General features: G+C 37.6%; 1 protein-coding gene across 2 annotated transcripts in view; it reads left to right on the top strand.

The window, feature by feature from the left end:
- The first annotated feature begins 9,958 nt into the window (after positions 1-9,958).
- lars2 (leucyl-tRNA synthetase 2, mitochondrial) overlaps positions 9,959-27,922 on the top strand; it is a 45,148-nt gene continuing 27,184 nt past the window's right edge. Inside the window, exons 1-7 of one of the 2 annotated variants that reach the window (XM_047811587.1) lie at positions 9,959-10,121; positions 11,904-12,141; positions 17,855-17,986; positions 21,942-22,033; positions 22,617-22,677; positions 23,641-23,730; positions 24,736-24,879. In XM_047811587.1, coding sequence (XP_047667543.1) covers positions 11,908-12,141; positions 17,855-17,986; positions 21,942-22,033; positions 22,617-22,677; positions 23,641-23,730; positions 24,736-24,879 — 753 coding nt within the window. In that variant the 5' untranslated portion in view covers positions 9,959-10,121; positions 11,904-11,907. The remainder of the gene's footprint in view (positions 10,122-11,903; positions 12,142-17,854; positions 17,987-21,941; positions 22,034-22,616; positions 22,678-23,640; positions 23,731-24,735; positions 24,880-27,922) is intronic. The other variant, XM_027149855.2, reaches the window with a different exon arrangement.

Consider the following 27,922-nt stretch of genomic DNA (forward strand, 5'->3'; position numbering starts at 1 on the left):
GCTGACATGAATCCCGTGACTGGGTTTGTGCTGACATTATCCCCTTCTTTTCCTGTTGAACTGTACTGTAAGTTAATTGACAAGAAAACAGGCAAAGAGATTTCCAGCTGAATCCACTTAGCAAGCAATATGGTAACAGGCATATTGCATAGAAAAGAACAAATGCAAAAACAAAAAAGTCTGATAATTGCCATGAACTTCCTGGTATGATAAAACACAGACCTCAACGAATACAGGCTTAGCTCCAATAAATATGGATCTCATCTTTTATCCAGATTTAGATTTGTGTGAGAATGGTGTCCTCCATCATTGTAGGCTGAATGTCCCTAGCTTTAGCTCTTGTGTGTTTGCTTCTCTTCAGCTTCACAAATCTAAACCCTTCAAGTGAAAACAGTCTGGTGTTGTACAGATAAAAGGGTTGCTAAGGTAACAGGCTAAATTGTCCAGTGTCAGATTTTCATGGTTAGCGGATGTCACATTGAACTGAACATGAAATAAAATTAACTAACTTCATCTTTAAAATACTTCAAAAGAATTTTGTTAGCTGTCAATCATACACACCTCACTATAATAAGCATGGTACATTTAGTCAGCTGTAGCTTGGAATTCAGTAATAATTAATGTTATCTATGCCATTATTTATAGACTGCTCTGCACATATGGCACTCTGTATGTACAGCCTGTATGTACAGTACTATTTTCCCGGGAAACGCTGAAGTTCTGCGTCATTTTATAATTAGGGACCCAGTTGGTGAGAGAAAGTGTGGCAAGTGTTTGAACAAACATTATGAACCCAAAACTAATAACTTTATATATTTTAGAAATCAGATAAGTTCAAAACCATTTTAAACACGTCAGAAATAATGTATTATAAACAAATAGAACATTTTTAAAATAGGTTTTATGTACAAGGGATTTATCCTGTGTAGCCTAGTCCATAACAGAATTTTAATTTTGATAGATTTTTTATTGTCATTGCACAGGGTAACAATCCATATGGTGTGCAAAAAAAGTATACACAAATATAAAAGAGTATAAACATTAACATAGGTGATCGGATGTAATACTATTTAGTTGAAGTAATAAACAGCTAAGATATTGCACGTAACAATATGTGAAAGAATGTTATGTTATCAATGAAACATATAGACGTAAGTGTGTGCAGTGCAAATAGTTCTGAACATTCAGTGATGGTGTTTTTTTATTATTATTAATTCAAAACTCAACAGTAATATAGTTTATGTGATAAACAGATTTGTCTGGACAAATGATAACAGAATATATTACAGTACAGGACACTTTTACCATAGACTAAATGATTCCCTTTGTAATATTTTACAATTTTATCACATCAGTTATACAGTTAGCAGGTATTAGATAGTATTTTTAATAATATTACTACAGTGTATTGAAAATGTCTACACGCATAAGCTTATTGTGGACCTGGATTTACCTGGATTTGTATGTCAATAAAATACTACAGCAGAGCATGGTTTTAGGTGAAATGCACTTAATTTAAATTGTTATTTATGAAACATATTTGTGAAGGAATTATAGTTTTTTTCTTTATGTTGTTTTGCCCCTATAAAATATTTCTATTTGATTTGGACTTCAATTTTCTCAGTTGCTATGTCACATTGAAGGAAAATGATCTGGCATGACTGACCTTGGTTTATTTTTTAAAATATGGCAGATAAAAAATATGCATTTGAATTTTTTTGCTATAGTAGAAATTCCATTTTGAAGAAAGCTCACTTTAAAACTAGCATTAGCATTTGTCATACAGTATATCGATATTAATTCATTGGTACATGTGTTCATAATTAATCAATGATCATAAATAATCATCTTAGATGATTTAGCGAAATCTGTTTGAGGAGCTGAAACGGTTGAGACCCAGGTGAGAAAATAAAAGCTAGATCCTGCTTATTCAATTTAATTCAATTTGTTTGTTTGGCGCAATTCACATTGCCTTAAAGCAGCTTTACAGAAGTATAGAAACAGATACATTTTTTTAAGCTTAAAATGAAGTTATTATATATTTCTTACATTTATCTCTAATGAGCAAGATGGAGGTGATGGTGGCAAGGAAAACTCCCTGAGATGATATGAGGAAGAAACCAAAAAAGGAACCAGACAGAAGGAAACCCATCATTATTTGGGTGACACCGGACAGAAAATAAGGTAATTGTGAATAATGTTCTTTGTACAACAGTTTATAATAGTGCAACCGAGAGCTCCTGAGGAACTATCAGGTCACCACAGACCCAACACTAATTCCTTCCTGACAAAATCATCAAATGGTCTGTGATGAAGAAACGACCATAAAGCTGGCTGACGCAACAGTGGTTCAAAGAAGGCGTGACAGTCTCTGGCTGGCCCCTTCCACAGCAATCCCATGAGTCACTGGCTGTATATGCAGAGCATTCCCCAGAAGAGTGCATACCAGGTGACAAGACTCCAACCAGGGGTAGGGGGGTCAGGATTAATAAAGTAGGTCCAAAGAAGAGGCAATCAGACTAGGAACTCAGAACACTGGGAGCTCCAGAGTGGCATGAATAGCTTGACAGAGAGGGGGGATGTTAGGTATGATTGTAATCATGTAGTTGACAACGTACATTATGTGCAAAGTGCAGACAGGGATTCCGGCAAGACCAGCAATGACAGGATAAGTAAAAGGGAAAGCCAAAAGGTGACACAGACATGAGGGCTTTTCTGGGATGTAAAGCATCCAGCCACTCCACAGTCAGCAAATCTGAGCAACTTGTGAGGGTGGTAAGACAATAGCATCCAGACATCCGAGTTCACCAAACACTCTACTGTATGCCAATGAACCCTCCAGATCTGCCCCTTTACCCAAGGAATGCTATTTATACAAGCTAGACTAAACAAATGTGTTTGCAGCCTGGACTTGAGCACTAAGACTGTGTCTGAGTCCCGAACACTATTTGAAAGGCTGTTCCATAACTGTAAGGCTCTGTAAGAACATTATGCTTTACTGTACCAACAGTAAAAATTGCTCTTTTTTCTCCTTGCACTAGAGTCTGTGATTCTCCTATATATCTCAACACTGCTGCTCTTTTAACAAAAATTATTGCCATTTTCAAGGGTCAGAGTCTGGACAAGATCCTCCAAGAATGGCAAAAATATATATTTTTTGAGAATTGAAATAACAATACCAGGATATGTGTGTGTGTGTGTGTGTATATGTGTGTCTGTGTGTGTGTTTTTTAGCCTCACTATAAGCCTCAGAAATATGATGTTTGAGCTGTGCCTCCGGTTAGGTAAGCTACCGACAGACAGAAAGCTCAGGTTCTGTTTGTGCTTGTAGTTATGTAAATGAAAATGTCAGACTGTGCTTTGATTCATATAAAAACAGTCAGAGTTGCCACATTAAATACAGTGAACACATTTTTATCAGACCATTTTGGCATTTTTTTGTTTCTCAGTTAAAAAGATACAAAGATACAAGGCTGTCATAACATGTTTATATATATATATATATATATATATATATATATATATATATATATATATATATATATATATATATATATATAGGTTAGGTTATATATATATATATATAACCTAACCTATATATAACCTTAACCTATCCCAGTGGATCAGTGACCCCACCCACATACAGGGACGCTTGATCTGGTTCTATCTTATGGACTTGATGTGACTGATATTGTGCTTTCTGATACTATGATCTCAGATCATAAGCCTATATTATTCTCCCTGTCTCTTCCAGTCATCTCTCACTATTCAAATACGTCTGAAAATGTTTCACGTTTTTATTCCCCACAGTTTAGCACTAATTTTAACTCGTATTTTAGACCTGTTGCCCTTCATTTCCACTATCGTCAATAGATCCATAGCATCTGGTCAGGTACCAACTACTTTCAAGAGAGCAAGGGTTATTCCCATCCTAAAGAAACCTGCTCTGGATCCATCAGACATCAGTAACTACAGACCGGTATCACTTCTCTCATTTCTTTCAAAAATTCTTAAACGCATTGTCTATAATCAACTGTCTGTCTATCTCTCACAGAACAACCTCCAAGATCCCAAACAGTCTGGCTTTAAAGCAGCTCACTCTACAGAGACAGCCCTTTTGGATGTCTCTGAGAAGCTACATACTGCTAGATCAGCCAAACTATCATCCGTCCTTATCCTCCTTGACCTTTCAGCAGCGTTTGATACGGTCAACCACAAGACTCTCTTATCCACCCTTGAGAGTCTTGGGATTTGCGGATCAGCTTGGGAATGGTTTGCCTCCTACCTGGAAGGATGCTCACATCAAGTAACATGGAGGGGAGTGACATCTGCTCCACGCAGACTCTCCACTGGCGTCCCACAGGGCTCAGTACTTGGTCCTCTTCTTTTCTCCCTGTATACTCACTCTCTTGGGGAAGTTATTTCATCACATGGGTTCTCTTACCACTGCTATGCTGATGATACACAACTTATCTTCTCTTTCCCACCCTCACATGCCACAGCTTCTAACCGGATCTCAGCATGTCTGGCAGAAATTTCATCATGGATGACTGCTCATCAGTTAAAGCTCAATCCTAGCAAAACTGAACTGCTGTTCATCCCAGGTGATTCATCCCCAGGTCATGATCTTTCTATATCCTTGCACAACGATCTGATCTCCCCTTCAGCCACAGCTCGCAACCTTGGGGTAACCATGGACAATCAACTGTCCTTTTCCTCTCATGTTGCAAATGTGCCTCGCTCATGTCGGTTTCTTCTCTACAACATTAGAAGGATTCGGCCATTTTTGTCCACACAGACTGCCCAGGTACTTGTTCAGTCTCTTGTCATTTCTAGACTGGATTACTGCAATGCACTGCTGGCAGGTCTACCTATGAACACAATCCGTCCTCTGCAAATGATCCAAAATGCAGCTGCCCGGCTTGTTTTCAACCTGCCAAAGTTCTCGCTGCTGCAATCCCTCCACTGGCTTCCAGTAGCTGCACGCATCCGGTTCAAAACACTGATGCTGGCCTACAAAGCCAAAAATGGACCAGCTCCCTCTTACCTCAAAGCCCTCATCATTCCTCGCACTGCACCCCGCAACCTCCGATCTACCAGCACTGCTCGACTGGTTCCACCATCTCTCAGGGTAAGAGGCAAGTATACTACAAGGCTCTTCTCTGTACTGGCACCAAGGTGGTGGAATGAACTTCCCATAGAGGTCCGGACAGCTGAGTCACTGGCTATTTTCAAGCGGCGGTTGAAGACCTACTTATTCAGGAAGCACTTCAACTAGCACTTCTTTCCTTATCCTTTGCATTAAAAAAAAAAAAAAAAAAAAAAAAACTCACACTTTTTCATTAACTTTGAACAAATGTTTTAAATCCATGGTATCTTAAGTATGTAACCTAGTGAACCAGCATTAATGTATTCAGTGTTAGAGATTTAAGCACTTATGTACATCGCTCTGGATAAGGGCGTCTGCCAAATGCTGTAAATGTAAATGTAAATGTAAATGTATTTTGCCAAATGCTGCTCACAGTTGCTCCTGGAGCAGCCATTACCTGACTTGGATGCTGACCAACATCTTGGAGTCTTAAACTCTGCCTGGCTTGAGATTACAAATGCAACTGCTCCTCTCAAACCTCGCAAGAAAAAATTAAAATCTGAAGTTTGGCAAAATGCTGAGACCCGTCTCCAAAGACAACTTTGCAGAAAGGCAGAACGTAAATGGTAAAACGGACAGGCTGCATGTTTCTCTTCAGATATTTAGAGACTCTCTTACAACTTACCAGTCTATAGCCAAATCTGCGAAAGCCGCTTATTTCTCTTCTTTAATTGAAAGAAACCACTCTAAACCTAAGGTATTGTTTTCTATCATTAAATCTGTGACAAATCCTTCTGTTAAATCTATGCCTGTTGCCTCTGTTTCTGTCTGTGAAGGTTTCTCAAGATTTTTTAGTGACAAAATCACTAAACTAAGGCTAAGTGTTCGGCCCACTATAACCCCTATCTCTTCCCCAATCACGTCAGATGTCTCTGCATTTTTTAACGCTTGTGAGCTCATCAACCTCCAGCAACTGAAGGAGGTGATTGACAAGCTCAAACCGTCATTTTGTCCCAGTGACATAATTCACCCAAAATTTTTAAAGCAAATCTTTCACTCAATTGGTCCAGGCCTGCTGTCTTTGATGAACAAGTGCCTGCAAACTGGCTCAGTCCCTGCCAACCTAAAGGTTGCCACTGTTACTCCCTTGCTCAAGAAGCCTTCATTGGACCCCTCTATTCAAAAAACTTTCGACCTATCTCTGTCTTGCCTTTCGTGTCAAAAATTCTGAAGAAAATTGTGCTAAATCAACTTCAAAGTTTTCTGAATAACAATTGTATCTATGAGGTTTTTCAATCGGGTTTTAGGTCTGCTCACAGTACTGAATCTGCCCTTTTGAGAGTTTTAAATGACATTTATCTTTCTACTGACTCCGGAGATTCTGTGGTTCTTATTCTTTTAGATTTATCAGCTGCTTTTGATACCATAGACCTGGGTAGGTCTAAAAGCAAATGTTTTGAGCTGGTTTCAGTCATACCTAAATGACAGAAAATTCATAGTGAAACTGGGTAACTTTTCCTCCGCCCCTGCCGCGCTGTCCTATGGCCTTCCACAGGGCTCTATTTTAGCTCCTTCTCTATTTTCGTTATACATGCTACCCCTGGGCTCTATTTTCCTGAAACACGGTGTATCTTTTCATTTCTATGCTGATGACACCCAAATCTACTTACCAATTAGGAAAAACAATCCTTCAGCAATCTCATCTCTTCGAAAATGTTTAGAAGAGGTTAAATTTTGGCTGGCACAAAATTTCCTGTTTTTAAATGAAGAAAAGACTGAAGTAATAATGTTTAGCCCAAATGAGAACTCTCAGTCCTCAAGCTTCAATCTAGAGAGTTTATCTGTTTTTAGATCTTCACGGGTGCAGAATCTTGGCATCTTTATTGATCAGAATTTAAAATTTGACAAACACATCTCGTCCGTTATCGGGTCTAGCTTCTACCAACTGTGGATTCTCTCCAAAATTAAACATTTTCTTAACCCTAAGACCTTAGAAATGGCTGTTCATGCGTTTATAACCTCTCGCTTAGATTACTGTAACTCTTTATATTGCGGTATATCTAAAACTCAGATTACGCGTCTCCATCTCGTTCAAAATGCTGCTGCCAGATTTCTCTCTAGTTGTCGCAAACATGAACACATCACTCCCATTCTCAAATCTCTACACTGGCTTCCGATTTCTCAGAGAATAGATTTTAAGATTTTATAAGTCTCTTCATAATACCGCTCCTCTCTACCTATCTGAACTTCTTCATCCCTACTTTCCTATTAGAAGTCTCCGTTCATCTGACCAGGCTTTGTTGGTTGTCCCTCGTGTACGGCTCAAGCGTAGAGGAGAGCGTGCCTTTTCTGTGGCTGGTCCTAAATTATGGAACTCATTATGGATTCATGATTGCCCAGGGTTTTATGTCTGTTATATCTTATGGTCTTAAACTGGCTATTTTTTTTTTAAATAATTCTTATTTTAGTTTCTTGTACTATCTTATTGTGTATTTTTTAAGTGTATCTGAAATATCAAACGCACTGTGAAGCACTTTGGTCAGCCGTGTGGCTGTTTGTAAATGTGCTAGTGCTATATAAATAAACTTGAACTTGAACTTGAACTATATATATTACTAGTGCCCATCAACATCCTGGCTCCTCCTGAGGGATTCACATTCCCAAGCCAGGTCCTGGGTCTAGCTGCAGCTCTCTGTTCAGTGGGAGATGCCCGATACATCCCAATGGGAGCAGGTGACCGAGGGACATCCTTCCCAATCCATCTCAACTGTTTATCTCAATTTAGAAGTCCAGCTGCTTTACTTTGAAGCTCTCCCAGACTATTGAGCTCCTCAGCCTATTGCAAAAAATGAGCCCCAAACCTATTTGAAAGAACCACATTTTTTGCCACTTGAACTTATTGTTTAAATCCTTTGGTCATTAACTACAGCTTGAGTACAAAGATGAAAATAGAGACACAAATGTCAAGGCATGCAATCAAAGCCCATCTTCATATCCATGTAACACATGTAAAACACATAGACTGGATTAGTATACTTCTTTGATCCCTGACAAAGTTGTCTGGTCTAGTCTGGATTAGTATACCTCTTTGACCCCCGGTCCACTGTTCTATGAGTGGAAGTAAAGTCAAGTCAATTCAAGAAGCTTTTATTGTTTATTGTTTCAACCATACATGGTTGATGCAGTACACAGTGAAATGAGACAACGTTTCTCTGAGCTAAGAACTTAAGTAAGTTCATTCTAGCCAAATAAAGTGCCTCTGTGCAACCTGGAGCAAACAGTGCAAGACAAAATGCAGTGCAAACAAGCAAAACAGTAGTCTGAATGGACATCCTGACACTTTCTTCTAGGTTTAAATTCAAATTCAAATTTAATTGTATAGCGCTTTTAACAACTGACATTGTCTCAAAACAGATTTACAGAATATACGCATAAAACAAAAGTTTAATATAAAAATATATAATACAAAAATTCAAGATGAATATTAGATATATTTAAATGTGTTTGTATTTATCCCCAATGAGCAAGCCTGAGGTGACTGAGGCGACTGTGGAAACGAAAAACTTACTTAGCTGATGGTAAAGGAAGAAACCTTGAGATGTACCAGATTCAAAGGGGGAACCTCATCAACATTTGGGTGACACTGAGGGTAGGTTCAGCGATGACAGTTTCTCCTCTCCAGAATCCTGATATAGACTTTCCTGAGAGCCCCAAAACTGTGTATTTGCTATAATTGAAAGAAAACAGCTTACTCTCCTTTTTACAAATAGAAAACAACAGTCAAATTTGCCAGTCTAAAAGCTTTTAACCACACAGCCCCTCACCTTTCACAGTGTATCCAATCTTCTCTACTTCTGCAACCTTGCATCTATGAACTATTCACATAGATGGATTCAAAACAAATTTCCGGCTTCTTCTCCTCTTGAAGTGAGATCTTGCCCACTGCGTTAAGTGTTCCTTCCATCTATAAGGTATTCCCAGTAAGAGGTCAACACTCTGCCACTAGCTGGTGTATGGTCTCTCTTTATCCTGAGAAACCATATCATATGATTTATCAGTACAGTTTTTATATGTAATCATATTACATGATAAAATACCAAGTACTAAGATTGATGGAGGTCTGCCAATGGCCTTGTGCCTTGTTTGTACTCTTATTTATCATTCTCAGTATGAGATGAAGCAAAGGTTGTTTACAAATTATGTTCTCTTGGTACTATCTAAGGCGAACCTTCAACTCACACTCGATTGCTTTGCTGCTATGTGTGAAGTGTATGTACTGAGATGTACATTTACAGATTAGCAAGTCCTCTGATTAGAGATACTTCAAATTTACATGATCAAAATGCTGAAATGTTTAAAAAAGTATATTTTTCAGCTATGGAAAATTCAGCTCAAATAGATCCATTTCATACTGTAAGCTCAAATACTGTTTTACATGGTTCTGTCTGTTTCTTAAAAGCAATCCTTATTAAATATGTAATAAATACTATCATCAGCAGAGGAAGGTATTTTGAGCTTTAATTATACAGAGTATGAGCATATATGCTTATATCCTTTCACAGGGTACAATAATTAATAGATACATAAAAAACAAACAAACAAACAAACAAATAAATAATAATAATACTTTTATTATTAATAATATTAGTAGTAGTAGTAGTAGTATTGTTATTATTATTATTGTTATTGTTGTTATTATAATAACTACATGTTTTAGTCAGAGGAAACTGTTACTGTTAAAAGTATTTGGCTTTTAACAGTGCTGTCATTAGATAGAGGTTTTATAAACACTATTTCATTAAACATGAGGTGTTCCTTAATAGTTTAGTGCGATAAGAAGGAAGGCGCCACACTGAGGTTGTCTTTGTAACTTAACTAATAAAGTTGTTTTTGAACAACATGGCGGCGCCCTGTTAGCGGTGTGAGACCTGTCTGGTCAGCCACTGAGAAAGATGCACCGAGCGTTATGTGGACTGGACATAGATTAAAATGGTCTGAATGACTCAAGATATCTTTCGGGACTGCCGTTATTGTGAGTACTGTGTCTGTTAGCCTGTCTCGTTTATGTAAGCACTTAACGTTTTGTACTTATATAGTTATCTCCATTGTTTCACACTCCTGATCCTGGTGTCCTCGTGCACTGCACTTGTGTTGATGTTGTTTTCTTCTTCAAAGAAACGACAAAAAATATAGGTTGTGTTGAGAACAAGGGAAACACCAAAATGTGCAGTATTTGCAGTGTATTATCAGGATAAGAAATCACTGATGTAAGCTATATTTTATTTTGAAGATTTTGGGTTGATGCAGTATCTTAAAATCTAAATTTGACATAAATAATAATTAATATATTGTTTTATTTGTTTTGTCCCTGCCATCAGTGTATTCTTTAAAGGGCAAAGGCACTCCACGTTGAAATGTTGACTAACCTTGAGATTATAGGCAATGATAGCTTCAAATTTATTGAAGGTTCTTTATCAGTTATTTTCCTTTTCTATCTTAAAGAATAATAATATCATGTTCCGATGCCGCTAAGCTGTTGTGGCACATCATCAGTTCAATTTATTATCTTTTTAAAGATCTGTAACCATAGCAACTAACTCTCTCTCTCTCTCTCTCTCTCTCTCTCTCTCTCTCTCTCTCCCTCTCTCTCTCTCACACACACACACACACACACACACACACACAGTCTCTCTGTATTTTATAGTTTTTTAGTGACACACATGTTCCTTACTTATTCACTCTATTCCTCCCTCCCTATTTTTCATGTTGCAAAAAGCAGCTGGACCACTCAGCTGCGATGCAGATCTGGGACTCAAAGCTTGTGGGCGTTTGGTTGAGAATCATTGCTGCAAAACACCTTTATCCTCACTAATGCAGAGCTGTCAAAAAGAATCCTAGTTAGTAGCATACTTAAAGGCTTTAAAGAATGTTTGTGTCTGCAAATCGAACTACCTTGAGGATCTGGGTGTTATTACGAAAGAAACCCCACCACATCTCTGGATGTTTGACCCTCTTTGATCCTCATTTGCAAAACCAGAAACAAAGTGCTAAAACTACATTCAGTGGCCGATTGAAAAGAAAATAAGGCAATTGCCTTTCATTAGCACCTATGAAAAGCTATTGTTTCTGCTTTATTATTTAATTTCTAGTTTCCAAGGTGATTGCTTAATAATCCCCTTACAGTATCCCATGTTGCCATAGTGACACACAGTGATGAGGCTGGCTTTGGTGCCTGTTGGTTTAGTGTGTAGTGTATTTTTGTGATAGTGGAGGATTTACAGTGCAGTAGTTCTGTCTCCTTGTGTTTACGGTTTCTTTTATAATTTGTAGACCATAATTTTTGTGAAACATTTTTGGTGACGACAGAGTGACAGACTTCTCTTTGTATATGTGACAAAATTTGAATTTATTGCTATAATACTGCAGCAATTTGGCAACATTAACATTTTTATTAATTAGAGAATCCTGTTCCATGTTGTGGAATGTTACTAAGGCAAAAATCCCTGCAGTTTGTCAGAACATGTCCTTAATTCTGAAGACTTTGCTAAGACTAAATTCTTACTGACTGTTACAAAGTGCTGACACTAGAGGCTCATTCCAATATGTTTACTAAGCGGCATCTTACAGAAAACTTCACTCCGTCAGTGATGTTTTCTTTGTTAAAACACCACATTTTAGTCCATTTATAATTGTACTTGGAGTACATGTAATTTAATAATAAACTAATGAATTGCTTGTGAACTTAATCATCATTTTTCAGCCATCATTAATGTCCTTTAGAAGTCCTAATGACTTTTGTTTTTTTCTTTTCCAGGTGCATGATGCATGAAACTTGTCAGTTTGCTGTGTATTCTGTGGGACTGCTGAAGCGAGCAGGATGTCTACGTCCTCGGTTCATTCCGGCCACGCCTGCCATCAGGGCTGGGATTCGGAGCATGTTCAGCGAAAGTGGAGTGTGGGAGAGAGATTACAGGGCAGACACCAGACGGAGGGTGGAGACATGGTGGCATCGACGCATCCAGGAGCAGTGGCACAAAGATATGAAGGAGCAGGTGGGTGACTGAATTGCATTATATCAACACTGGTCATGGTTCTAATGGAAGAGAATTCAGAGTGAAGCCTATAACTATTCAGGTGAAACTAGTTCAATTATTGAATGGATTACTTCCACCATGTGCTCTGCTTGTTTACGGATTTGTGCATGCACAACATTGTGAAGACGCTTAAAGTTACAGTGCTGTAATATGTGTTGGGAAGTGTGCACATTAAACTCTCACAGGGCACAAATACATTCTCCTTACTCAGTGTAACTGCATCTACAATAATTAACCTATTAGAGGGCCTAGTCAACCTGGCAATAATCATCAACCTGGCAAGTCTTCAATGACAACAAGTAGGGAGTGTGTCTGGGCCATACTGGAATCTACCGCTAGCTTTCCCGGCTGTGAAATGGGTACACTAATGCATGGCTTCTCAAACGTGATGAATGAGAGTCTACATCTACATGTTGTAGAAATTTACTCAAGAAGCCTCAAACTTGTAACTGCTTCTATAGAACTGAATAAAATACCTGAGAGTGGGTGAGAGTGTGATTTTCTATTTTAAATACATTTTTAAAAGATATCAAAGCTTGTAGGGGGGCACGGTGGCTTAGTGGTTAGCACGTTCACCTCACAGTGTTGGGGGTTCGATTCCTGCCTCCGCTTTGTGTGTGTGGAGTTTGCATGTTCTCCTCGTGCGTCGGGGGTTTCCTCTGGGTACTCCGGTTTCCTCCCTTGGTCCAAAGACATGCATGGTAGGTTGATTGGCATCTCTGGAAAATTGTCCGTAGTGTGTAATTGCGTGAGTGAATGAGTGTGTGTGTGTGTGTGTGCCCTGCGATGGGTTGGCACTCCGTACAGGGTGTATCCTGCCTTGATGCCCGATGACGCCTGAGATAAGCACAGGTTCCCCGTGACCCGAGAAGTTCGGATAAGCGGTAGAAAATGAATGAATCAAAGCTTGTTTTAAGTTTGTCATTATAGGTTATATTGTGTAGGTTGATGGCACAAGAAGTGATTTAGGTATTTTAATTACATCTTTAACACAACAAAATGTGTAAAAACTGGAGTGAGTATCTTCCAAACTTGTATTTCATGTACATTGTTTGAGTGTCACAACACAGTAATATTTTCCTATTCATAAATTCTCTACTGACACGTTACATCCAATTTGACATAATTATTGGCTTATTTGATTATTCAGTCAAAAGGATAATAACTTTAACAGTTATATAATAGAAAAAAAACGAGATGATGGTAGGTTGTGTTTTTCCACAAATTAAATGAATGACTAACAGAATGAATTAGTCATGGCTAATAGACTTGGCTATGCTTCACTGACCCCTGGCAGTCCCCAGACCCCACTGTGAAAATAACTCTACTAGTGTACGTGTATTATTGAGCTGTCAAATTACTGTAAAATGTGCATTTGCAGTTCATTTATTCATCCTCAGTAACTGCTTTATCCTGGTCATGGGTTGTGGTAGATGTGGAGTCTGATGGGATTGAGGCACTATTTACACACATTCGTGCTGCGTAAACACAGGGAGAACTAGAGAAACTCCAAATAAACAGTGACCCGAGCTCAGTATTGACACTGGAGCTGTGAGGCAACACTACCAACACCACCACTGTGCTTCCCATCATTCAAAATTCAATCAATTATAATATTTATTATTTAAATATTACACAATCCACAAGTGTAAGAACTTGATACATGTCTTTGAAATATATCGCAATATCAAACTCACAATGAGGGAGTATGATTTTCTGCAACTTTAATTGCGTCAATAATACTCGAATATAATTGGCTACTCGAAAATAAAAAATGGATGATGCCCCTTCAGATCAGATTTACATTGGAAATCCTGGATGATGCATTATTTTAACACATTAGTAACATTTAGTATTTTTACACATTAAACATTATTAAAAACTACTTTATTAATAAACTCTTAAATAAGCAGCAGTGAATGCTTTATTATCTGATTTATTTTGGCTTTGTTTATCTAGTGTTTCTGTTTTGTTGTTCTTTCGGCCGCTCCCTGTTCAGGGTAGCCATAGTAGATCGTCTGGTCCACAAATTAGATTTGGCACAAGGTTTACATCGGATGAACTTTCTTACACAACTCTCCCATTATTATTTATGCTTGGGACCGGCGTTAACTCTTCAGTAGCTGGGGAATCAAACCAAGGCCACGTCAACAAGAGTTCTAGAGGTTTTTTAGTGCTTCTGTTTACATGTTGTTATTTTTTGTAATCTAATTTCCACAGTATTGATTAACGATCAGCTAATGCATTGCATTTCCTCTATAAAATTCCTTAATGTTGTACTAAAACGGTTTGAGTTTCACTCACAGAAAAGAATTGACTTTCTGTTGAGACTTACTCAAAGTATACAGCATTTATTTATTTATTAGGAAGTATACTGTATGATGTATAAGAAATGTATTCAGGGCCTATTTCTGACATTAAACATACATATGTACACAACTGAGGGACACAACTAAGGTGTCTTAAGGTGAAGTAAAGTACTAAATATTATGGTACTTCTAACAGTATTCCAATCATTTCATAGCACTGAAACAGCTCTAAACGTTTAAGAGTCACAAACAATTTGCTTATAGCAGCTGATTCTGGTTTACTATCCATCCTCCTTCTCCTTGATCTGAGTGCAGCTTTGGATACAATTTCCCACGATATTCTTTTAGACAGGCTTTCCACTATTGGCATCACCAACACGCCTCTGAAATGGTTTCATTCATATCTCTCTGATCGCACACAGTTTGTTCAACTAAAATCATTCACCTCTTCTGTAGTTTCCGTTACCTCTGGTGTTCCCCAGGGCTCTGTTCTTGGCCCTTTGTTATTTATTACCCCTTGGACATATTTTTCATAAACATCAGGTTAAGTTTCATTGCTATGCGGATGACACCCAGCTCTACCTTTCCACAAAACCACATTCCAAACTCCCTCCATCTGCTCTTTCTGATTCTCATTGACATAAAATCATGGTTTTCAGCAAATTTTCTTAAACTAAATAGCAATAAAACAGAATTTCTCATTATAGGCACAAAAACTGTGCTTAACAAATTTTCGAATTTTCTTATTTCCATTGATGAATCTCTCATAGCTCCCTCATCTCAGGTTAAGAGTGTTGGTGTCATCTTTGATAGTACCCTTTCTTTTACCTCACATGTAAATAATGTTACTCGGGCTGCATACTTTCACCTTCGAAATATCAATAGGCTTCGTTCCTTTCTCACCACTCAATCTACCACCACTCTTATTCACAGTCTAGTAACCTCCCGGCTTGACTACTGTAATTCTCTTCTTATTGGGCTTCCTCACAAAACCCTTCATAAGCTGCAACTCGTTCAAAACTCTTCTGCCCGTATTATCACTCGTACTCCCTCTATCCATCATATTACACCTGTTCTGGAACAGCTACACTGGCTTCCCATTCATTTTCGTATCAAGTATAAAATTCTTCTTCTAACATTTAAAGCTATCCACAATCTTGCACCTTCATATCTTCTTGATCTTCTTCATACTCCAAAACCAACTCGCACTCTTAGGTCTTCTTCTTCCACTCATTTCATTGTTCCCTCTGTCCGTCTTGTAACGATGGGGAACAGAGCTTTCAGTTACTCTGCACCTCAGCTCTGGAACTCACTTCCATCTGAGCTCCGTAATATTGATTCTCTTTCATCATTTAAATCTCAGCTTAAAACTCATCTGTTTAGTTTAGCATATTCTAGATCATGATTTGTAATGTTGGTCCAATTTTTTTTCTATGTAAGTATTGTATAACTATTTTTTGTTGTTTTTCTTCTTCTTTTGTACGGTGACCTTGAGTGTTAGAAAGGCGCCTTTAAATAAAATGTATTATTATTATTATTATTATTATTAATCATGCACAAGAACCTGATTTCATTGGATTCAGCCTGGAAAGCACACTTGACATGCCACGCAAATACCAGGTCTATGGAACATAACCAATATTCTCACTGCTTACATTCTGCACAGAGCAAACAAAGACCAGTCTACAGTGTGGGTCTGTAGTTTATCGTATGTGACACTTGAGGACAAGTTCTATGGTAGAGAATGTTTACTGATAAGTACAACACATTTCATTTAAAAATATCACATGGGACAAACCGCATATTTATGTTTATTCTGGTTCTCCATGCTGGTATAATGAGTATCATTACCGTAAACACACTTTGCCCTGCAATTACAGGCTTCATAATCAGAACACTGTTGAAAATTATGATTTTAATGGATTTTGGATGGATGAGGGCTTGCTTTTACACACTACTTGTTCATCTCACAGACACATGTTGTTGAAGTAAAAGCATAGTTCTTGAATTTGTTTGTGTTGTAGTTGTGGGTGTAGATGGCCTTGATCGATGTGTATATAGAAAGTAAACAGGTTTGTCTGATCTGCTCTTATAACAAAAGCCAATCCTTTTAAATGAACGTATGAAAAGGATCAGAGCAAAGGACAGGGAATATACAGTACCTCAGTATTCTGCCTTGTTGTCCCTTTCCTTGTGTTTATTTAATTCATCACCGTTTTTTTTAAATACTTCAGTTAAGTCAATGTCTGTAGAAGATGAATAGATTTTCTGTCTGTCTGTAATTGATGTTCATGGGCACTCCTATTTTCTAAAAATACTTTGTCCCTTAAAGCCATAGCCAGATCGTTAAAGGCCTTTGACGTATATAAATGGTTCTCTGGTCTACCTGAAGCTTCATGTGCAGTTTCATTTATTTTGGATAGTGCAGTGCTCTTTTCTCAAGCTGTGTGAAAGAGATGGATTAATCTAAAAGGTGTGATCCTATACTACAAAATACTGAGCCATTATCTCTCCAGTTCTGAATGAACCACTGCCATATGCTTTAGTTACACTTTCAGCCCACATTTAATCCTAAATTCGTGTGTATTTTCCCCTTTCACATATTTTCCTGGGAATTGAATCTTTTCGAAGGGTTGTGTTGGAGCAGTTTTACTGTCATTTTAGCAGCCTGTGAATAATTCAGACATCTCATGACCTGAGCTGATTAATGCTTCCTGAACCAGCAGCCTTCTTCAAGCCTTTATGAATCATTAAAAGTTCTTATAGTGTGTGTGTGTGTGTGTGTGTGTGTGTGTGTGTGTGTGTGTGTGTGTGTGTGTGTGTGTGTGTGTGTGTGTGTGTGTGTGTGTGTGTGTGTGTGTGTGTGTGCGTGCGTGCGTGTGTGCGTGTGTGTATGTGCGTGTGTGTATGTGCGTGTGTGTATGTGCGTGTGTGTGTATGTGCGTGTGTGTGTATGTGCGTGTGTGTGTATGTGTGTGCGTGTGTGTGTATGTGTGTGCGTGTGTGTGTATGTGTGTGTATGTGTGTGCGTGTGGTGTCAGGCAGCTCTGAGCATAACATCATTTTGGAAATCTGCATATGATATAAACACGTTCTCACATAGATTTAAAATAAACTGAAGGTAACATTCAGGTCCCGTTGGCAAGTTTTATGTCTGACGGTGAAAAAAAGATTGTTATATCTCCAGTTGTTTATTCGTTTTCTACTTCATGCTTTAGTATTGGAGTTTAATATGACATATTTGCCAAAGCATCATCTTGCTGCGACCTGCAATATATTGAGGGTTTCAGTTTGCTTGACTGTCTAATGAAAGGCTTTAATATTTTTTAGGCTTTAATGTTTCTTTTTTATTTGTTACTCAGTGCACCCAGAAGAAGAAGTTTTATGTCCTCTCCATGTTTCCCTACCCATCTGGACGTCTGCACATGGGCCATGTGAGGGTCTACACCATCAGTGACACCATCGCTCACTTCCAGCGTATGAGAGGCCATAAGGTAGCTGCTATACAGAGAATTTTTCCAAATCTTCAACTGTTATAACGGGGTGCAATGCCATGTGCTGTGTTCTAATTCCTTTAACACATCTAGCTGTAAATATTAGGAACTACAAGCTGAAATTCTGATCTATCTTCTCATAATCAGTTTGATCTGAAATGCAAATGTTTTCGGTATACAGCAAAATCAAAAGGATTGGCTTTGCCTTTCCAATACTTTCAGATGGGACTGTATTTAATGTCTAGTGTCGTTATTTCTAAATATTTGTTTTAAGGCTTTCCTCCTCCCTGCACTTTTCTGTCTTTTAGTCTGCTTTTCCAGCACTTCCTCTGTGTGGCCTTTATATAATCTCATTATCCAGCGCTGTCCACTCCACGCTCATGTCAGGGACCTGCAGCAGCTGCTGGTTTTGTAAATGCAGCACTTTATATAGGTGATGAGTTAATGGACCTGGGCTTAGTGTCAGCACGGTTGCAGTGGCTGTAGAAGCAGCAGCAGCAGCAGCAGCCCCAAAGACACTGATTGAATTGAAGCCTGACATTGCTCAGTCAGATTTCCTTATTACGGAAGCTTGGTGGGGGAGCGAGGGAATGGCTGAAGGGCTTGATCGTGTTATTATGATCGAGCACAAACACAGTTGTGTTGAGAGTCATGCTTGTGCTCTGCTATAATGTCCCATGACTCCATTTGAAAAACAGGAATACAATAATTGTGCTGTGATGCCAATCATGTACTGCTGTACCTGGCTACCAGATAGACGAGACTTTGACACTTATTAAGTGAAAACTGGGACTTGTTAATGGATAAATCAACCCTGAATGACAATATTTATAATTAATATTTGAATTTTAATTGCAAAAAATGAATTGATTGAATGTTATTCAAAATGTAATAATAAATTAAAACTAACGTCACGTGACGTCACGTGAAAATTAAAAATTTGCACAACATGGACATGTGACACATCAAAACACTCAGCACAATGAGGGGAACTACCTCACGGGTATTCGGATCACGTCACATGCTCATGTCCGCTCACCTCCAAAAGTATTGGCACCCTAGCGGTCCAGTAGCTTTCACAATCATTCTGTCCACTCGCCTCCAAAATGCACCGGCCTTTGCGAATACTTGCACCATCAAAGCCAACATCAAAGTTTGTCGTGACGAACTTTACAAATCTAGTTAATATTTGAATTTTAATTGCAAAAAATGAATTGATTGAATGTTATTCAAAATGTAATAATACATTAAAACCTATTTCATTGAATTTTGGTCTGTTTTTGTGTTGGGTAACTGCCTGAGACCACTACTACTGCGATTTATCCTTTGCTTCACCTCTAGTTAAAGACCGATATCAGCAGCGCTTTATTCAGTATGTACAGCTCTCTCACCTCTTCATCTCTCAAACAGCTCATTTTCAGCTTTAAATTATCAACACCATTACGTTTATCATCTCACTAATTAGCCAAGCCCAGTCTGTAATAACTCGCCACAACTGTCATACAGATGCATTGCATTCTGGAACGAAGAGCAACATTTTTGTGTCTCCACTAATTTTACATTGGATTTCTCATTACTAGGACATTCAATGTTGGTGATTTATATTGAGAGTGAGAAAAGAAGCTGTGCCTTCTTGTTTTTAGGAGCATTACCACTGATTATTTTCCCCTCTATTAAATGCCATTATAACTGTATTATCAAAGTTTTCCTGTGATGTCGGTGCAGCACAAACCCACTAATTTCATACAGAGGTAACGAAAATCCAGCACCAAACAAAGAAACCAGCAGATAAATCACTAAGCACATCACACATATTTAATGAGTTTGAAGATGAAGTAGACGCTGAAGCTAGTAGACATTAAATCTGTTCAGTCACCTGGAACTTTACACACTGCTGGTTATGTGATGCACAGCTGTCTGTGTTTGCCTTGTCTCATAGAATCAATTTGCTTCTCACTCATTTACTCGCATGTATTAAAAGTTCCAATAGTAGTCCAATATGGAAGTTATAGTTATCAAGACAGGAAAGCCTTGAATCTCAGATTGTATCTAAGGCATTTTAGCTTTGATTTCATTTAACATCCCTCTGTCTTTCATTCTGCAACAGATGGTGTGAGGTTTTTCTTTTTTCTTTTATTTTTTATATATATATAATAGTGAAAAAGAATATAATGAGGACACTGTTAACCGATTCAATTTCTGACTTCGCAGACCCTCTCCGGCTGCTGTCTATTAATACGGTGGTGGTGTGTTTTGTGGCTGTGTGATCAAACATTTGGCACATGGCCCATGACAGTGGGTCTGATGCTTTATGTTGAGTCCTGATGTGAGAGTGAGTCAACTAAAGGAGCCAGCTGGAAAGTGGACATGACGGAAGCGTATCAGTAATGAACTGTTTTGGAGGTACTACCACGGGTTCAGATGGAAAAACAGCATCTAGAGATCCCTCATCCTAATGATGATATACTTGGAAATTGCATGAGTTTCACTATCAGAAGTTGCCACAGAGTACCACACCACCAAGACTGTGAATTCATTTCAGTACGATAAAGGGGCAAGAATCTCAGGCTGAGCAAAAAAAAATCAACTGTCTGATTTCCATCAGCACTTACACTGTAAAGTAGACTAAAGTCAGTCAGAAGACAAATGATGACAAAAAGATGAAAGTAGCTGCAACAAAGCAAGGGAAAAAAATATGGTTGACTCTATCATGTCACTGCATCGCATATTGAGGTGTGTGTGTGGAAGGGGGGGGTGTCTGAGTGTGTGTACAGTAACTGAATTTTTTTTGATGTAAAGCTACATGCCACTTTCACACATGCTTTTTATTCTATTTTTTGTAATTCTTTTCATCCGTTTGGTCATAAGATGTTTATAATAATATGTTAATAATAATAATATTATTATTATTATTATTATTATTATTATTATTAAGTGAACATGTGACTGCATTTTTGCCACAGGTTGTTAATTTGCTTGTCCTAATGACTTTGTCTTGTGGTGATTCTGTCATTTCCACCTCAATCTAATTAGCATGCGCAGGCTGTGTTATATTTTTCATGTTTGCCTGTCGTTCATACCTCTCGGTACAGTGGAGTTTTAGCACCCTCTTGGCTTCATAGCGAACAGCTTTGCTTAACAAATGCGATGCAGGCAGTTTCCAAGGATACTGATTCTCCTCTGCTTCAGCACAAGTGGCCAACCTTTCAGAGGCGAAGTCTCCTCTCTCTCTCTCTCTCTCTCTCTCCCTCTCTCTCTCTCTCTCTCTCTCTTTTTCTCTCTTTCCTTTACTCTGTATCTCACTTTGCTTCTTTCCTTACCTTTTGCAAGCTTTCTGATTCTTTTAATTTTTTTTCAGCTTCTCTCAGTCTCTCTGGATCAGCGCAATTAAAAATAGGACTCTTTACTCTCATGTCTATGTTTAATTATAACAATTCCCACAGTGAGACAGAGAGATGGAGTTGGGGGGGATCATCGCAGGGATAAGACTAATGACATGGTGTCATTTTAACATAAAACTTAAAGGATTTGTTTCAAGTGACATTAGCCGTACTCCTTTTTTATTTTGTCACTAACGGTGCAGCATCCCACAGATCACAATTTTATCTTAACTTGGAACTGGTACACTGTATAAGACCTAGTACTATGTGACATGACACTTGGCTCCTAATAAATAACTCCTATATTCTACTACTTCATCATGGCTGAAAGACGAATGTCTTTCATAAGGGCTTTATTTCATTATTCTGAAGGTTAGTCCTCTGAATCTCCATAACACAATAATAGGATGTGAAGCTGCAGATTTATTAGAAGGATATACTGTGGCCTTGATGAACCTTCTGCCTTTGGATAAGTCCTTTCCTCAAGCACCAATAAAATCCTGGTCTCTGAACAGCGTCATTGAATCTGGTTTTGCTTGATTTTGTCTTAAATTTCCTTATGTATTTATTGGCAGGTTCTGAACCCGATGGGCTGGGATGCTTTTGGCCTTCCTGCTGAGAATGCTGCCATCGAACGTGGCCTCGACCCTGAAAACTGGACTAAGAGGTAGCTGTGTAAATGCTTTTTTCTCATCTGTTTTGTTTGTATTTTTAATATCCTGTTTGTCATGCCATGACTGTTTGCACCGCATCATTTGCTTTGATAATATTTGTGGAGTGTGTGTATTTGTATGCTTATGTACATAGAAAGAGGTCAAATACGATACAGAGCCCGGTGCTACAGCTGATTGCTACTCTGTAATAATAGAAGTATTCACTGTTCTCTGACCCTCTCTCTCTCTCTCTCTCTCTCTCTCTCTCTCGTTCTCTCTTTCTTAAGACTGATGTATGTTAGGAATGATCTATGTATAATCTGGTCTATTATAATCTAATATAAACCACACATTTACATTAACGGCATTTGGCAGACTCCCTTATCTAAAGCTGCTTACATTTTATCTCATTTTACCCAACTGAGCAATTGATTGTTAATGGCTTTGTTCAGGGTTCCAACAGTGTCAGAAAAACTTGCAACCTTCAGATTGGTAGTCCAACACCTTAACCACTAGGCTACCACATCCCCCACACATCAAGCCATGAGATCTTTGCCAGTCCCTGACCTTTACTTTACATTCTCATTCTCCCCACAGTAACATCCAGTCCATGCGGGAGCAGCTGAACAGCCTGGGGCTGTGCTTTAATTGGGACAGGGTGAGTAGGTAGAAATCTGACACGTGTGTGTTTCTCCACAGGTAAGAATCCACGCTGCTTTCGGTACAGTCTGCTAAGCTTGCATCATTTCATCACCCAACTATTGACTGTGAAGCTTTGAGTTAATGTTGCCATGATGCTCCTGAGGCACATGTTTGTGAAAGTGACTGGTTACCATGTGAACAGACAGCTGGTATTCCCAGGCTTAACCGAAATAATGTCCCAAACTTCCAGAGCTGACACATCATGCACACACTGAAAAATAGTTCATGTTAGTGATCTTCATATCGGCACTGTGTACTGATTACACTGATTTACTTTATTGTTTACAAGCACAAAATATGTGTAACACCACCACTTTTTAAATGAAAATATTCTGATAGCTGGTTTGTATGAGAGAGAGTCAACAATCAGATTCCATAGTGTCGCTACAAATGGCAAAGAATGGCCCTATATTTCCTTCTCATGAGATACAGGGACTACATACAATTATACTATTTTAAACTAATACTTAATAGTTTGTAAAGTAAAGAAGTATTGCTAATACAGGGGCTGCCAATGAATCAGCTGTCAAGTCAGATGAAAACTAAATATTGATTTGGAAATATTTATGATTGCAAATTGCACACAATGCTGTTCTTTTTCAAATAGTCTATTTTTTGATTCGGAAATGATTTCTTTTTATGGTTATGTTTGTCCATATGCACAGATATAGAAAAGCGTAACGTTTCATATCATTGCCTTTCAACTGGTGAACACTGATTTTTAAAAAACTTATCTCTTCAAATCTGATAGCTATATTAAACTTGTATAATATTTCAAAGTAAGCTGGTTACATGATCATGTGAATAATCTACAAACCTTCTAAGTGCTGTTACATTGATTGTACTTGCCCATATTGTTTGAATGAAAATGTGATTAAAGTTGCAAAGAAATCAATTTTTAATTCCAATCTGTTGATAGGAAGTCACTACTTGCTTGCCTGACTATTACAAGTGGACGCAGTACTTGTTTGTGAAGCTTTATGAAGCAGGATTGGCCTATCAGAAGGAGGTAAGATATGACAGCAGTCTTTCCTAACATAAAGGGTTACCAACACAGAAGCTTTAAGTCTTTTAACTATAAAGCATAAGTATAGTATTGGGGGAAAAAACCTTCAACAAACACGTGTAGGAGTATTAGTGTGTTACTGCAAAGGGATGTCAGCATATACACTACTAATTTTTTTACTATACTGCTATTTTAGAAAGAATATATAAAATAAATATTGTAAATATAAATTCTTAGCAGTACAGTATTTGCATCTCCTTCATGAGGTAGCTTCAAACTAGAGGCTTTTAAATCGACTTGTTTATTGGTCTAATTTTATTTATTTTAGAAAAAAATGCTATTTTAAGTAAAACTTTAAGACATTTTATTTCTGAAATATATGGAGAATAAAGTGAATTATATATTCAATTGAGTATGTCTAAGTATAGTGTGTACATTGTTAGGAGTGTGAGAGTGGGACACATGCTGGAAGTGTGACTTTCTATCCTCTAGACATAGTGTGTTGTTTACACATTAAGAGAATGTGGTGGGAACTTTGGACAGAACTTACTTACTAGAACATAAGGGACTATTGTCTAAAAAATAAACACTGAGGGTTTTTTTTTTGGATGTCCTCAAACAAGATTTCCTGTGATTCTGTCCATCTCTGGTGTGAGGTTCACACATGCTTATGTGATAAAGCATTCTGGTGTGATTTGAATTTACGTAGGCTTTAGTGTCCTTTCTTTCATCACATACTGATGTGGCGGTATAAATTATGTAGATTAAATGTGGCCATGAGATGTGACTGAAGCCTGAATTCAGAGCCAGGAAATATGATCTCTTCTAGTTTCTTCCACCTCAGCGAAAGAGTGGGAAGCTGTGTTCTCCTGCCTGGCAACATGACTTTAACTCCCCCAAGACATCAATGCACAGATACACAGTGTCTAGAGTGTCTTTAGTTAGCTCACAGATTTTTGCTCATAGAGCGATAAAATATAATTAATACCAACTTGTGTGTGTCTGTAGGCGCTGGTGAACTGGGACCCAGTGGATCAGACAGTCTTGGCTGATGAGCAGGTGGATGAAAACGGCTGCTCGTGGCGGTCTGGAGCCCGTGTGGAGCAGAAGCTCCTCAGGCAGTGGTTCATCAAAACCACCAACTATGCTAAGGTGAGTTTATACACAACCCAAGCAGTTTCAGCACTGACAAAACCTTAAATTAAAGCACTCCCTGGGTACAGAACATTTGTAATGCTTTAGGAAGCCTGCATATAATAATATTTAAGACTTTTATGTCTGCACTGTACATGATTATGACAGACAAGAGTTTTTCCCAATACTGAGAGAAAAACATAAAGGCAAAGGTTGGGCACATACTGTATCAACATAAAAATAAAAGTACATTATTTCCATCCTCCTTGGCCATGTCACTGTTTTCTCTCACTTTTTCCGTAAGAGAATTTATAGTCCAGGTTACTTTTTACAACGTGGTGGTATTCAGATTTTTTAGACACATTTAAGGCAGACACGTCTGTGAATTTTCAGCAGATGCTATCTTCAGGATTGGATTTCAAAAAGTTTTTAACTGATGCATTTAGTTATCCAAGCTGTGTATATACACATGAAACACTTCCTGAATAGAGAAGTCAGAAGACTGTTGTCTCACCGGCACTCAGTAGTTATAGTGATTATAAAAAGCTATTATAATGACATCTACATGTTAAAAATCCGTGTCATATTAACATATGTCACATTATCCTTTCTAGATTTTTAGCAATAGAAAAAGAACAAGCAGTTGTATTGCTCTCAGCTAACCCTGGATTATTGTTGTACTTAAGCCTGTACTTAATTTTAATCTATATTTATAATAGAAAAATGCCTCATGACCAGGCAAAACAAACGTCCGTAAAATCCTGGTGTCCATTCATAAGAAAAACAACCTTCCCTTGGAAGCCTGGTTTTTGCCTAATTGAATTACCATCCAGATGTTTTATATCAAAGGTGTTGTGTACAGAATATTATTATATATGGACAGGTATTCAAATCCTAATAGGGCGTAAGTCTTAAGACAATGAGCTTCATTTATGAATCTTTGCCCCTGATTAAAAATTATTTTTTAAAGATTTTTCTCCACACTTGAATGCATTTGCATAATGTGCAAAGCATGTTCCCAACACAACTCACGTCTATGTAGTGATGCCCACAAAAGTCCCTAACAGTTTAAGTGCACAAACAGATGGGAGCATAAATGAGCGATCAGGGTAAAAGATGAAGAGGACATTTTTGACTAACCTCTATGGCAGTAAAATATTTCATAATTATTTAGAACAATTTTTATGAATTATTATTATTATTATTATTATTATTATTATTATTATTATTATTATTATTATTATTATTATTGTCATTATTATTAATAATAATTTAATAATCATAAAACGTAAACAAATGCCACAACTGACAGAAGGCTTGCTTATTATTATTGTTATTATTAATAAGCAAGCCTTCTGTCAGTTGTGGCATTTGTTTACGTTTTATGATTATTAAATTATTATTAATAATAATGACAATAATAATAATTCATAAAAAATAGCTCTAAATAATTATGAAATATTTTGAAGACACTGTCTTGTCTTCAGTTTATATGGCGGAACTTCTTTTGTTGTAATTGAATGATTAGTTTGATTAAAAACTATTTTCTAATTAGTGTCATGTTTTGTTGTATTTCTTTATTTTTAAATATATATATTCCTTAATTTATGCCAATATGGTTACCTAGCTAGAGGATTTGAGGCTGATAGAGACTCAATAAAATAAATAACTTGAAATTTATTCTCTGTTTACAGTAGTCCATGTACATTAAATGATTTGATCAGGTCTTATGTATGAATTTACACACACTCAGAAACACAGGCAAGATGCAAGATTCTTTTTTCCGGTTCTATGTATACAAGTTTTGTACTCGTATGAAAAATAAATCAGCTTGATAAACGTCTTCCAGTGTTTGCTAAATCTGTTTATGTAGTTTAATCAACCTCCAAACACAATTACAGACAAATCTGGTTATTATTTGAGCCTCTGTGAATTCTGCCATCTGGAAAAGTAATTCCATCTTTGAAAGGTTAAAAGATACCTAAAGCCCATAGTTTAGGGCAGCTTGTAATGATCCAGTGTTCTGTGATTTGCACTAAAAAATGGAAAACCCAATACACAGGGACTCAAAACACTGCTGAAATATTGTGAAGCATCCTGTTGGCTTGAGATCTGAGATCTAGCTGTTCGAGAGATCTGTCTGATTATAGCTCTCTGTTCCTGTTATGCCTTTTAAATAGTTGGAGTGCCAAATTGTAACACATCTTTAGTGTGATTTTGTTTCTCAGTGTTCAAACAGCCAGTTTCACACATCTTAATTGACCATATCCATCCTTTGCCAATTTGAAATGAGGAAATGAATTTATGCTGCATGGCTACTAGTCTCATCTTATTATGAAGTGGTTTCTGTGTTGAACATTAAAGCTGGAGCTGCAGGCACAGTTTTTCTCCTTGACATATAAAGTGTGACTAGATCTCATTTGATGTCAGTTATTTTAGACAGAGAGATGGACGGACAGTTAGATTAGCTCTGTGTGCCCTGCTTTTAAAGTTAAATATAAAGTTGGTACCTGACCTATTCCTGTTTTGGCCTCATTCCAATGATTTAGAATTCTAACTCTAAAACATTGAAAAGCCTTTTTCTGTTCCTGTCCAACCTGAGTCATGTCTGGGGGAGCAGCTCTCAAGGGTTTACCTTTTTGAGCTGCTGTTTGAGCATCAGGTGTGCGGATTTCTCAACATAGCTAAAGCCAGAAGGTAAAAATCCTACCTTTTTATAAAATTTTGGGTAAAAATTTCCAACCTGCTGGCCGATAAAATCTCTGCAGAAAAGGCTTCTACAGAACCTCAACAGAATTATTCATGGCATGGGATATAGGTGTGTTAGATAAATTTGAAATCTAATGTATGTAAATGAATCTGTGTTGCTGCTGTTGGTTTCCAATGCTATAGCTGGAGGTACAAGTGAGAAGTTAATTTGAGCTAAGAGAATGAACGTTTGACCTATTTTAGGAAATATTGAAAGAAAATTTCTTGAAAAATGAAAGCCTTTTTTGTGTATAGTAATAAAATGGAATCCAGTGCAGTAACCACTAACTAGTAACCTCCCGGTAACCTGTAT

Source organism: Tachysurus fulvidraco, chromosome 3 (genome assembly GCF_022655615.1).
Source record: "Tachysurus fulvidraco isolate hzauxx_2018 chromosome 3, HZAU_PFXX_2.0, whole genome shotgun sequence".
Lineage (NCBI taxonomy): Eukaryota > Metazoa > Chordata > Actinopteri > Siluriformes > Bagridae > Tachysurus > Tachysurus fulvidraco.